Genomic DNA, 14,748 nt, shown 5'->3' with positions numbered 1-14,748 from the left:
GTGTGAAAACCTACATACTTGTCTAATTCTGAGGTAAATGGTAATGACTTAGTGGCTACTTACAACTAACCATAAAAAAAACTAAAACTTTATGCTCAGTAATATTGCTTTCTATGAAAGAAACCTTTCTAAATATGTATGTCAGTGCGCGGCGCAGCGACGTGTGCCAGTCTGTTGCGATGGCTGGTGAAGCCGGTAGGGGGAGACGCCTGGGGTGGTAGGAGTTGGCAGCGGTAAGCACAGTATAGTAAGACCTCACTAAAATTTCTCATGGCGCTGTGGTGCCTGGCTGAAGGTCTCGGCTGACCCAGGGTGACTGGACATCGATGTAGGTGGTGTGAGCAGGCCATAGGATGACCCAACATGCCCGTTTTGGGATCCTTTCGAGCACTGTTGTTGGTTGAATGTCGGAGTGGATGACCACGCTGGAATACTACACGTGAGATGTACTGATTGTATGAGGCTTCTTTAACAACGCTGGTGACGTGCTGCTTCCAGTTCAGTTACTTATCCACAGTAATGCCACATAGTCTGGTTGACTGTCCTACTTGGAGCTGTTGAGGATCATCTGATAACAGTGGGAGTTGCACCGCTTTTCTGGAAGTACAGGTTTGCATCACCATTTTTATCGGCGTCGCAGACGCCTATCAACAGATTGTCCATCTTCTTGTTATTGTTCTCTTCAAGTTGTTTTCCTGGCTTACCCATGCATTGTAGACATGGCATTGTATAATAACATTTGTTAGCCCTGATGAACCCTACAACATGGCATTATAAACAAAGTCAGCTTTTTTTTAACGTCTTGGCCTGTGGCGCCGGTAGGCTTTCATAGTAGGGCCTGATGGTCGGCCCCAGCCCGTTGTGGCGCAGGCAAGTGTTTATAGTGGCGCCATCTTTACTTTTCAGCATTTTCCATTTTAGACCCCTAGTTGCATAATATAAATTGTTGGGGAGGTGTTGGAGGGTCATGCGACGCCGATCTAGCACAGTCTTTGTGCTATTAACACTTGTTTTGGCATGGCTGATTGCATTATGTTTTCCTCCGTCCACGCCTGAAGTCTGTCAAGCATTTCTTGTAGTGATGAATAATTCCGGTGTTGCGACAGGGATATTCATGGTACTTCCGTCCGCTTACTTCCAACGGTGTAGTGTGTCCGTGAGGGATTCGTTGATATGCACCATTATGATGCGAGAGCACCAAGATTAGTAGCTCAAGGAATGCCACATGTAATCAGCTGCAAGGAGAAAGAGCATCGGGAGCGAACTGCCTGCTGATGGCCGCTGATGAAGCCAGTCAGTCACACAACCATTTCTTTTTAGGATGAAGTCTAGTTTTATGGACAAAGTGTTGACAAAAGTGATCTACAAGGTCAAACGCTTTCCTAATATCTGCAAAGACAAGGACAGGAGAGGAGACACTTCGTTCAGGCGGCTGTGCATGAAATCTAAGAAGCTGACCAGGCAGGGAAAAGTAGAGGAGGATTCCACTACCATATTGTAGTGTCTATGGAGTTACTTATGTCAGAGTGATCACAAAGATAAAGTCCTCACAATTGAGGCTGGAGGTGAGTGTGATGGGAAGTGGCCTGAGATCATTAATGAACTGTGAGTTGAATGTTTTAGGAGCGGAGGTAACACAAAATTTTCCAGTCTCTGGGGCAGGCGTTTCCAGTTAAATATACCGTTGATGATGGAACAGAGAGGAAATACATGTTCAGATTTTATTTTGACGAGAGGTCAGTAGGTGGAGCGACTCTCTTATTCTTATATATATACGTATTTCATTTAGATAAGAACATAAGAACGTAGGAGTCTGCAAGAGGCCGGTAGGCCTGTGCAAGGCAGGTCCTTTGAACCTAAGCTCCCGTGTATCTAACCCCACCTAATATCGCTGTCCATGAATTTATCTAATCTATTTTTGAATGTGACAATTGTATTGGCACTCACCACATGACTGCTAAGCCTATTCCACTCATCCACAACCCTGTTAGTAAACCAATTTTTGCCTATGTCCCTGTTGAATCTGAATTTATCCAGTTTAAACCCATTACTTCGTGTCCTACCCGGTTCTCTTACCAACAAAACCTTATGAATATCTCCCTTATTAAAACCCTTCATCCTTTTATAAACCTCGATCATGTCTCCACGCACCCTTCGCCTTTCTAGAGAATGCAAGTGTATTGTGTATTCATCATGGTCTGATCACGCTTTGATCTGCGCGCGCGCGCGCGTGTGTATGTGTGTGTGTGTGTGTGTGTGTGTGTGTGTGTGTGTGTGTGTGTGTGTGTGTGTGTGTGTGTATTTCACCACGGTCTGATCACGAGTTGGACTCGCAATCTCCAGCATGTATATTCCCTTCCGATTAGAGCAAGGCTTATTACTCGGTCTCTGGGTACTGAGTCGGTCTCTGGGTACTGAGTCGGTCTCCGGGTACTGTGTGTGTGTGTGTGTGTGTGTGTGTGTGTGTGTGTGTGTGTGTTCGAGTGTGTGTGTGTGTGTGTGTGTGTGTGTGTGTGTGTGTGTGTGTGTGTGTGTGTGTGTGTGTGTGTGTGTGTGTGTGTGTGCGTCGAGAAAGGTGTCACATAATACACTTGGGCCCCGAGTCAGTATTTACCTGTGGCCTCGTCGCCTGCCGCCGACGCGCAGCCAATCGCTAATACACTTCACGGGATGCGATAAACGATCCCATTCGGTCCATTAACTTGGCAAACTGTCTGGCTGGCTGGCAAATTACTGGTAAAAGCTCAGCTAATCCTTTGCTTGGCTGTGTAAAAAACTCAGCGGCGGGGAGCACGTCCAGTGTCGCATCTCGGAGCCAGGAGCGGGTGGCTGCGGCTGAGCCTCTCCATACGGGGAGGAACGAACACTGCCGACAGCTAACGCGGCTAATATTTGATCAGAAGGCATGACTCTCCTCCAGGACTTTAGGTTATGACGAGTAGACGGTCATCACCCACACATAAAATGCAATATGAATAATTTAATATCATAGAATAACGCATGTGTAATAATATAAAGAAATTTCCCCAAACTAATGATGCAATTAATAAAAAAACTACTCTCCCAGACTACTCGTCTCAAACTAACCTTAGATTCATTTTCCTCACAAGATGCTCTATTTTTTTCTTAACCTTAACAAAAGTCACTGCAAATATACTGCTTATACTGCTGCAGTGTTGTTTTTTTACCGGACACTCATTCTCCTACCATGTCTAACCTCTTTCTTGTCTCTACTCCTTTACTTACAGGCACGTTATGATAGGTTTAGGGTAGGCGGTGGCCGAAGTGATAGCGTACTGGACCCACATTCGCCGCGTGATGGACGACGCGGGTTCGAATCCTCACGCTACCACTCGGATTTTTCGGTCACCGCCGAGTGGCTTAAAACTACCCACATGCTGTCCTGAAGACCACCCATCAACCCGGACTCTAGAGGAAGCCGTCCAAGCGAATCAAGTACGAGTTCCGGGGGGCAGCATGAGCCAATGCAAGATGGCGCCACTATAAACACTCGCCTGCGCCAGAACGGGCTGGGCCGACCATCAGGCCCCACCTGGAAGAAGCCTTGGGCCGACCATCAGGCCCCACCGGGAAGATGCCTACCGGCGCAATAGGCAACAACGTTAGCTTTTATTTCATTTCAGGACAGCTGTCGAATTTCCACTTTATGGCTGCAAATGCTCGTGACGCTGAGGCTTGAGAACATAAAAAGGCTAAAATATGCCGTCCGTCTTTCACAAGGTAACTCAAACATTTTCATTATTTTTTTTAACCATCTTATGAAAGTTTTCAATCCTTCTTTTGTTTATTTCCTAGTTACTTATTTCAGTCATCCCATTCCCTTTTCTGTTCAATATGAAATCCTCCTCATTCTCAAATATTCCACTGAATGTAAAATCTAACACTTCTAGGCTTGTGGCGCAAAGTTTGCTTATTTTCTTGGTGTTATAATGTTTTAACTTGAAACTTGAATCCATTACTATGAGTTTTACCCTTAATATTTTATTCTGATTTATTTTTTTGTGTCATTATGGCATGCAAGTTAAAGTTTTGGTACTTAGCTTGGAATATTAAGCAAATTTGCTGTTTTTTTTCCGCAAAGTAAGTGTATAAAATGCTAATTTTGGATGCTTACGGCAAATCATTGGTATAATGATAGATATGTAGCTCCCTTCAGTTTTACCCTGGCATTGCATTATGTGAAATATTTCTTTAGATATGCCCATTTCTAAACGAGAGAATGAAATACTGTACAAGTTGGATTTTGCTGTGGCCAACGGTAGGATGGCCAAGTGCCCTGACACTACTCACCTGCCAGGGAGGCGAGGGTCACCAGGAGGATGTTGGCTGGTAGCACGGCGGGAAGACGGGGCATCGTGACCCCCTCCGTCTGGGTCAAGGGTTACTTTGTCTTGAGTTTGTTTTGGGGCAGCACACCAGGAGTCAGCCCCCTCGCCGGAAAGGCCGTGTGTGGGGGGCGGGGCGTGGCGTGCGGGAAGAGAGCATCCTGTCGCTCTTGAAAACTGTCTTGCAAGTGTTCACTTTGCCTCTATGAGAACAAGACAGCAGGCATCGACAAGTGAAACCATTGGTGTTGACAGCTCTTGTGCCAGACTCCTGTGTCGACGGGGTAGAGGTGCCGTTCACTCAGCCTGAAAAGGAAACATTGACTAATTAGTTTCTCTTCAGCAAGCCGTTTCAGCCTAACTTGTAAGGGTCAGACACGTGATGGGCACAGCCAAGGCGGGGAGAAATATGTCAGGACGTCAGAGAAATAGGAAAACTAGTTGTGCAGCGATCACATGCCGGAAATTTAATTATTCCCCTCGTCGGCCTGGGAACCTGCCCGCCCGTCACTTCCTCATTGCCTCGTTATTTGATTTTCCCCTCGCCTCCTCTTCCGCCCTTCTGGGAGCATATCTTCCTATGATGTAGACTCTCTAACCTGTCCTTAAGTAATTAGTGCATCCCGGCTTGTGTTGCGGCGTGGGCGAGAGACATCAAACAAATACGCTGACTGGAATGGAACCCTAACGACAAAGGTTTATCAGAATCCGACAGTGTTCGAATGATTAACTTTATTGAGTTGCTTTTCCAGTTTTTAAAGTTTGAACTCACAGAACATGTGTGTCCACAGGTATATGACAATAAATCATTGAAAGAGACATAAACAATATGACAAGGTTCTTTTATATATTTTCATTGCCGCACTTTTTTTTTTATCTCAGTTTTACCTTTACAGTCAGTCTTCCCTTTCACACACTCCTTGTCCTCCCTTTTGTCTTCATCCGTTTACACGTTTTATATATCACCACTGCTTTGTTTTCCTTTCCCTTTTGCTTCCTTCCCTATTTTTATTTTACTTTTTTTCTTGCATCGATTTTGTCTGCAGTTTGTTGTTGTCTCTGGAACGGGAATGTATGTGTCAAGGCACAGCCACTTAAGTTACTGCTGTTTCTCCGCTGCTGCTTCTGCTTCGGCATTGCTGAGCTTAGGGTGAAGTGAGAGTTTTTGCCTCTCTCTCCATCCTCCGCCTTCCCTTCCCGTCACTCATCTCAGTTCCCGTCACTCATCTCACTTCCCGTCACCTTTTTGCCTTTCTCTCCATCCTCCGCCTTTCCTTCCCGTCACTCATCTCACTTCCCGTCACTCATCTCACTTCCCGTCACCTTTTTGCCTTTCTCTCCATCCTCCGCCTTCCCTTCCCGTCACTCATCTCAGTTCCCGTCACTCATCTCACTTCCCGTCACCTTTTTGCCTTTCTCTCCATCCTCCGCCTTCCCTTCCCGTCACTCATCTCACTTCCCGTCACCTTTTTCCTCCCCATATTCCCCACCCCAACACCTGGTCTCCTTATTGCCTTCTTTCCGTCACTCTCACACCACTCTCCCCCATTCCCATCACCACCTGTTTTCCCATCCACGTCCCGTCACCTTTCTCTCCCGTATTCCCCGCTCCTTCATTTGCTCCCGTCATTGCCTTTTTCCCCGTCACCCGCTCACATCACTTTTCCCCCTTTCCCTAACAATCTACTGCTCTATATTCTCCGCCCCATCCCTTGCTCCCATCACCGCCCACGCCTCCTGTCACTTGCTATCTTGGCCGTCTCTATTCTCTCGTTTCTCCACTCCTCCGCCCACTACCTGTAACGCTGCACCGCCCCTCGCTCCCTTCACCCACCTTCCTCGTCATTCCCTTGTCGTCTCCTGTCTTGCCGTTCTTCACATTGCACACCATATCATTTCAAACTGTTTACCGCAGGCCGTCAACACCCACCTTGCCTGTCGTCCCTCCCTGCCATCCGTGTTCCCGGGGCGGCGTCCACCCTTCCCGCGGCTCGCCGTAATACACAGCCTCTTACACAGACAAAGGATGAGCACGCTCCGGCGGCCGCAAGACCATTTGCATTTACATTAAAAGCCTTTTAAAATTACACGCTGCTAAACATCTTTAAATTGCAAGTAAACAGAAAATTTGGAAAGAGTGTAAGCCGTCGAAATTCCTACTTCCTTACTCTCAAATTTGCATATATTTGTGTATTTAAATGACAACGAAAACAAGTTAATTATAGCAATTTGAACAGCAAGTTCTGGATCTTTTTGGTGACTTGGAAACCTAAACTCTGTGTTACATTTTCTGAAAACTCTTGCTGTGCCGGGGAAGATATTGTGTGTTGTGACATCCTTTTCCTCCTTCTTCGCAATGCCTCCACACCAACACAAGCCTGCGTGGTGGGGAATAACACTTACGGGATCGTCTAGAGATTTCCATTATTCTTTGTAACTCTGTGTATTGACGGCGGCACACTCTCGGGTAACTAATATCCACATTTTATACCTTGCTCACTTTATCCGCAAACTGGGGGAAATATTGGAATATCTATCTATCTATCTATCTATCTATCTATCTTTCTATCTATCTATCTATATATATATATCTATATATCTATATATCTATATATCTATATCTATATCTATATATCTATATCTATATCTATATCTATATCTATCTATCTATCTATCTATCTATCTATATATCTATCTATCTATATATATATATATATATATATATATATATATATATATATATATATATATATATATATATATATATATATATATATATATATATATATATATATATATATATATATATATATATATATATATATATATATATGAATGGGATTCAGTGGCCTGGTGGGTTAAATCGTCAAGACATGAAAGTGATGAGCCAGGGCGAGGTGGTTCCAACCCCAATGACGCCGAGTGACATCAGGAAGGGCATCCAGTCTTAACCTCGAGCCACATCCCCCCCCTCAGAAGCGGATCTCTATGAACGTAGATAAATGCCCTGGTAGATATTCAGATTACCTAGAGGGAGTTTAATTCATGCTCCCGCACACGAGATGCGTGGCCTAGCGTACCCAAGCCATGAAAGAAAAAAATATGGTGGAAGGGAAAAATTTCCTGCAATTATCTATTATTTATTATTATTATTATTATTGTTATTATTATTATTATTATTATTATTATTATTATTATTATTATTATTATTATTATTATTATTATTATTATTATTATTATCATTATTATTATTATCATCATTAATGTTTTTTGTTGCTGTTGTTGCTGTTGTTCTTTTACACGAAACCTTGATCAGTCATTTTATAGTAAGAATTTAATTGCTAAATAGATGTCATAGTAGATAAACGTTTCATGTAAGAAAAGTAATCATGGTATTACGCAGGCCTGTGGAGCAGGCTCCGTACATCCCTTCAGTAAAGTATTCGGCGAGAGCCCCGCGTAAAATAAACACCGTCGATAACTCTTTGTACTTGTACATCACGTACAAAAAAGTAGCTCAGTACGAGTAGACAGAATGCCATATAAATTTACTCTCTCTCTCTCTCTCTCTCTCTCTCTCTCTCTCTCTCTCTCTCTCTCTCTCTCTCTCTCTCTCTCTCTCTCTCTCTCTCTCTCTCTCTCTCTCTCTCTCTCTCTCTCTCTCTCTCTCCCCCCGTGTGTGTGTGTGTGTGTGTGCGTGTGTGTGCCAGCGCGGGAGAGCGCCTGCCAGCCCACCGCCGCGGCCACACATTACACCACCTAAGACGCCTCTCATCCCAGCGTCCCAATAACCCGCCGGCACCATTTGCTTCCCTCGGCACCAGGGATACAGCGCCCCCCACACCCTCCCTCAGGGGATCTTATGTAGTGATTCAGGGCGCAATGAACCCGACTTGTAAATACTCCCCCATTGTCTGGCCGAGAGAGTTATTAATGCAAATGCTCAGCCGCCTTCCTTGGGTGTTAATGAAGAGGCTCAGGAGATCTCGTCCTGTCCGCCACTGCCTCTTATTAACTCCCGACCATTCCCGCTCCTTCTGCGGGAGTCTGAGGCTTCTGCTGCCTGGGAGGTCATCAAATACTGGCCGCAGGATGGCGACGGTGCTCCTTCCGCTTGCAACCCGTCTCCATAAGGGTTGAAATCAGTGTTCTGGGAGGCGGTGTACCACAAACGTATGCAGTTTCTCCAAATATTTCCACATTTCATCCGTTATGCTCTTTCAATTTGGCAGCCGACCGTATTGAGCAGTTGATACATCGCTACAGAAACTACAGTACAGTTTTTTTTTTCTTGAGCGTTGAAATTCATTTGTTATTCACTTTCAGCTATTAGTTAATTAGGAAGGTGTCTACATTCCTGGGTTTTGTCAAATAATATTGATCAGATAAATACACGCCTAGCTGCGAATAAATAGGCCCGGCTCGATTCCGGGCTGTACCAGCAACGCTTAGCTCACCTAACTGATCATCCTCCCTCTTGGGCTAGTCGATAAATTGGTAGCTGGGGAAGCATTTCGAAGGTAAACGATAATAACCCGGATGTCACACTTGCTCTGTGGTGAGTTCTTACCCACCTCAGGCTCAAGGGCCAACAAAATGGAGGTGAGCACAGACGCTACGTGCAGCTTACCGTATGTCATCAACTTTTACCTTTTACATAACTCCCTGGTGTGCGGCGTGACTGAACAAAGCCTGGAATCCAACGTGACTACACCTCCGCAAAGTGTCCAACGTGACGGTATTGATGGCGAACACCCAGTTTACTTTTCTTAGGCCAGGCGTTTCCTTTTCTTAGACAATTCTTATCCCGAATGTTTTATGCTGTTTTCAGTTAGCCAGGTTAGTGTAAGGAGAAAATATTAACTCATCTTCCAAAAATAATTCGCATTTTACCCATTAGGTTGGTTTATGAAACTTGATAATATGAGTGATAAGTGGCGCCCTTTAAAAGTATTTGTTGGATATCGTTGTCTCAAGCACGGTGATAATTACCTGAAAAGTGCCTCATTATGCCATTGTGAGTTCATAATATTCGTGCTGCCAGAATAGATTATGAACAAGATTATTTTGCTTATTTTAGTATTGATATCGAGAAACAGTTAATGTATGTTACCGCTTTCAGTAACAGTAGCTTTAAAGTAAGCCTGAACATGCAATATTTTGTACTAAAAAAGCGAAAGTTAGAAATAAAGATGGAGGAAGAGTATATGACACACAACACACACACACACACACACACACACACACACACACACACACACACACACACACACACACACACACACACACACACACACACACACACACACACACACACACACACACACACACACACACACACACACACACATACGGGAGTTGCCAGTTAAGACAGCTGCCGAATCGGGCGCAAGCTACTCCCGGTGAGGTATATACGGGAGGCAAGAGGGTGCTGGAAGCCTATAAAAGACCCTCCCTTTTTCTCACGTTCCGTTTCTCTATTGTCTCGCTAACACCAGAGAGTAGCTCAGCATGCTCTCTAACGACAAAATCTCCTACCCTCCGCATCACACTACATACACGCTACATACACACTACTTCTCTTTTTTTTTTTTTTTTTTACAGCCGCAATGTTGCATCTCTTTCTATATTCTATCAGTGTTTTAATGGTGACTGGTCTTTTGAACTTGCTACATCCCTCCCCCCCCCTCTTCTTTCCAGATCCCTTATGGAAGATTAAACCAGCATTTTTATTATTTTATCCCTTCCACTGGTAGCGTCTGCAACGGCCTTTCTTCTGTATTTCCTTCGACTTGTACTCCTACGACTTGTACTCTTGCAAGAGGAGAGTATCAAGACACCTCTCCACTCGAAATTGACCACTCGTTTGGCCTCTCATTCTTTTTGCTTTTGCTCTGAGAGGCATCTAGCGGACTTTATTTTGTGGTTGTTGTTTTTGTTTTTGTCCCTTGCTGTAACCCCCCCCCACACACACACACACACACAGTCACACACACGCTTTCTCACCCATCAATCACCGTCAAGCGCCATTCAGCACCGGCGTGGTCACCACGGCAGCTTTTACAATCTGACAAGACGTCATGCCGTCCACTACCTTAAATGTACGTACACAGCACTGAATTAGTGTTTGCACAGGTCATCTGCTGCGGCGACGCGCGGCGCAAAATACTATAGATACAATACATCAGTGTGAGTACCTAGAACCAAGTTTCGGCAAGGACGAGGCCTCTGGTTGCATGAAGTCTTTCATGTCGAAAGTCACTGCACAATGGCGCTCTCTGTAAAGTGTGTGTGTGTGTGTGTATATATATATATATATATCTATATATATATATATATATATATATATATATATATATATATATATATATATATATATTGAAGATGAACTCAATAATTTTCGTTTAAGTCCAGCAATACACTACTGAATCATGTTCCATTAGTATTAAAAATGTATTTGCTTGTTTTAAAATCCACGTTTTGAATTCTGATCCTGAGCTCAAACGGAAAATGAAAACACTGAAAGCCTGAATCACCCGGCCATTCATATCTCCTAATTTTGCTCAGAATCGGAACTGCATGAAGAAATCGGGTTTGTGTAAGTCAAAGTGTGTAGTGATGAAGCGTCAGGGAACGAACACAGGGAACACGGTGCAGCTTTACGCTTACACACCGCCACCCGCGCCAAGCCCACGGCCAGCCCACGCCCACGCCCACGCCCACACCCACGCTCCTTATTTTTCCCTATCCCAACATTTCCTCCTTCCCCAAGCACTTTTTGTGTGTGTGTGTGTATGTGTCTGAGTGTTTATATTTCGCCTGTTGTAGATTACGGTGCATGTTGATAGTATGGCTTAGATTTATGCTGTGTTAACGGGAACAAAACAAGCGAAAATGTGAAGGGACATGGATGTAGGGGATGATTTACCGGATTATGAATTTATTCAAGACAAGAAACACAAATCATTACCATGGGAGAAACAAATTTCTTTTGCCAGCACGCTGCAAAGATTATCGCAGTGTTTAGCAGCTCAGCGATGAAAATTGAAGGGCGAGACGAGAAGAATAAACACAAAGATCTCATGCGCGGAGATGATGAAGTTAAGGAATCCAAGAACGTGACACCTCGACGAGTGGGCAGGTGTTTTGGATCCTAGAAAATATAGCAGACTTTTCACCTGCACTTGCGGCCTTGAAGAGTTGAAAACGAATAATTCCTTGATGAGCTCAGACTTTCACAATCTGAAGTGATAGTTACATACTATTAAATTTGTTCTCCCCTTTTTTATTGTCACGAAAAGTATGCTGATTATTTTTTCCCATTACTTAGATAGGAAATATATAACTGCTGCAGATAAACGATAATATCCTCCATCCCCCCATCGAAAAAGAACTACTTAAGTACCAGTGGATTTCTTCCCTAATAGAACACACACACACACACACACACACACACACACACACACACACACACACACACACACACACACACACACACACACACACACACACACACACACACACACACACACACACACACACACACACACACACACACACACACACACACACACACACACACACACACACACACACACACACACACACACACACACACACACACACACACACACACACACACACACACACACACACACACACACACACACACACACACACACACACACACACACACACACACACACACACACACACACACTGTTGGCCTTGAGGCACAAGGCAAGTGTGACGCGGGTTACTATATTCTACCTTTCCCAGGTTTCTTCAGGTGCTCACTTAACGACCAGACTACAGGCGCTATGGGCCGAATGAGAAAAAAAAATATATAATATAAAACCCTAAAGGTAGAACGAATAGCTGTTTCGGATGCGGACCGACTTCATCAATCGAGATTCAAACCCAGGTCAGTGAATTTGTTGCTTGGCGAGCTAATCACTGCACCGTGGGGGCGTTAGTGGCACGAACACGTGATGTGTTTCTTTTCGCTTGGCCCGTGCTGCCTCGGTGATCCTGTTGACCGAGCTCGCGGAAGATAAAGTTCATTGATGGCAGCGTGGATATAGTCTTCGGCCACTCGGTGATGGCTGAAAATTGTCAGCAGGTTGAAGCAGAACTCAAACCCGAGTCCCATCACCACGGTACATGGTGGGCGGATTGGTGGATGGATGTAGCTCAGTCTCTTTATTTATCTTGGCTCATCTCTTCATACATATATATATATATATATATATATATATATATATATATATATATATATATATATATATATATATATATATATATATATAAGTTTTTTCTATGTATATTTATCAAACGTGGCTGTTTATTCAAATAGATATATAGATAGTTAGATAGATAGATATATATAGATAGATAGGGATAAATAAGTAGATTTTGAGGAAGAGAGCGGCAGAAACAGAGGTAGATTTGCAGATAGATAGATAGATAGATAGATAAAGGTAAAGATTGGTAAAGGTGGGTACATACGCTATAGGTGCGCGTGGCTTAGGTGCTCATCTCCGAACCGTTGGCCCTTTGAGTCTGTGGTAGGTAAGAACCAATTACCCCGAGACACGGGCCAATGTGAAATCCGGGATTGCCACAGTTTACTTTCCCCAGGTTTCCCAGGTACCCAGTTATCGACCACCCCGAAAGAGAGGATGAACAGCTGAGTGAGCTGCACGCCGACTGCTCGGTCTGTGATTGGAACGCGGACCAGCAGAGTCGTAGCCTGACACGCTGACCACTGCTCCACGGAAGCGCATAGATAGATAGATAGATAAATATATAGATATTAACGTGATATAACTCTGGTAATTATATAATAGAGCATTTTTAGCTACCTGCTTTTCTAGTTTTAGTGCCGACACAAAGCATTGTGCGAGATGTTTGTTTCAAAAATTTATGTGCCTCGCCAAATCTTCAGCATTGCCTCTCGCACGCCCTTAGGTTACAGTTAGTTATTGGTTTAATGAGTATTTTTATATATATTTGTCTCTTTTAGTTGCTGTCTCGACAATTATTTTTATCAGTTCCTAAGTATATACCTGATCAACCCCCGCACAGCTACTGTTGGAATAGTACTGCATTGAAGCTTTTGACATAACATGAACACGCTCACCGCTACCACTGTGATGGAAGATTCCGAGCTCCTGTAATCATCATGCGGGAACAACAACAGAAACATTGATATCGGTTGATTGAATCAAAGCATAAGTATATAAAGCAAAACCGATTGAATCAAAGCTTAAGTATATAAAGCAAATCTCACCTTCACGCCGGGCCAAAGATAGCTTCCCGTGTACCACGTGTTAAAAATTCAATCCACAGGCCACAAACACAGCTCGGTGCCCGAGGCTCCACCGCCGCAGCTCCACTCGCTCGTCCACACACTAATTCAGCCCAACACAAGGTCTCCTCGTCACCAGGGACTGCCGCTCTTTTGTCTGGACAAGGAATCTGAGGGTGCGGTCGGTCTCTCAGTTTTAAAAACAAGCGAAAATGGTGTTTCTCCAGTTTTCGAAACTAGCGATCACATCCTTTTTTTTTTTAAATATATGCTGTGTACATAAGGTTCTCCAACGTTTATAAGATATTGTGTTCAAAGGAGTATCTGGAAAACACCTTGGTCACGACACTCCCAGTTACTGATACGCATTGGGAAGTTGAGACAAAGTTGCGATCGCTTGTTGGTCTGTGTCACCAGTCAGCGAGGCACAGAGCGGGAGAGGCCGCACCACCCCAACACGCTGACACACAACTGCTGAGCCTTCCATGTCGCTTCCCGCCGACACCCAACGCGGCCCTGCCCCGCCCCGCCCCCTCACCCCTCTTCCGCGCACCACGTGGGACTGACCAATCCCCGCGAGGAACAAAACGACCCTGACTCCCTCATTGGAGCCTCCAAGCGTGAAGCCTGATGGTGTTGACTCCCGGGGGCTTGCTCGCTTCATGTTGGGAGGACGGGATGCTAAGCTAATGTTTTATGACAGTTATGGATCGCCTCGTATCGGAATAAGGCTTTGATAAGGTAATTTTACTTGTTCCTCTGTAGTTCAGGTGTATCACTATGAGCTACGCGGGCTTTGCAGAATATAGCTTTTTATTTAAATTGTTAGAAATTTTCATCGTGAATTCAGAAAACACTAAAATTAAATCAAATCTGTGTATTGTCAGTGGTCAGAACACATTTAGGAACGAGGATAACAGATGGACAATAAATTGTCAAATTAGCGGATAGTGATGAAATTAAGAGCTTTGGCCCGCGTCCGTCAGTGAAACGATAGAGGCTGATACCTTATTTTCCGTGTTGTACTAGATATCGTGCAAAAGGACGGGCAAAGGGATATTTGGGACGTGAGTCCCACAATACAAGAGGTTT

At 44.2% G+C, this 14,748-nt stretch overlaps 1 protein-coding gene across 1 annotated transcript in view; it reads right to left on the bottom strand.

The window, feature by feature from the left end:
- LOC126999006 (lachesin-like) overlaps positions 1–14,124 on the bottom strand; it is a 37,637-nt gene extending 23,513 nt beyond the window's left edge. The window contains exons 1-2 of the mRNA XM_050861318.1: positions 13,639–14,124; positions 4,312–4,652 (exon numbers count right to left, since the gene is read on the bottom strand). Of these exons, the coding sequence (XP_050717275.1) occupies positions 4,312–4,375 (64 nt within the window). The 5' untranslated portion in view covers positions 4,376–4,652; positions 13,639–14,124. The remainder of the gene's footprint in view (positions 1–4,311; positions 4,653–13,638) is intronic.
- Positions 14,125–14,748: the final 624 nt, after the last annotated feature.

This window comes from Eriocheir sinensis, chromosome 15, assembly GCF_024679095.1.
Source record: "Eriocheir sinensis breed Jianghai 21 chromosome 15, ASM2467909v1, whole genome shotgun sequence".
Lineage (NCBI taxonomy): Eukaryota > Metazoa > Arthropoda > Malacostraca > Decapoda > Varunidae > Eriocheir > Eriocheir sinensis.
This window is presented reverse-complemented; position numbering and strand designations above follow the sequence as displayed.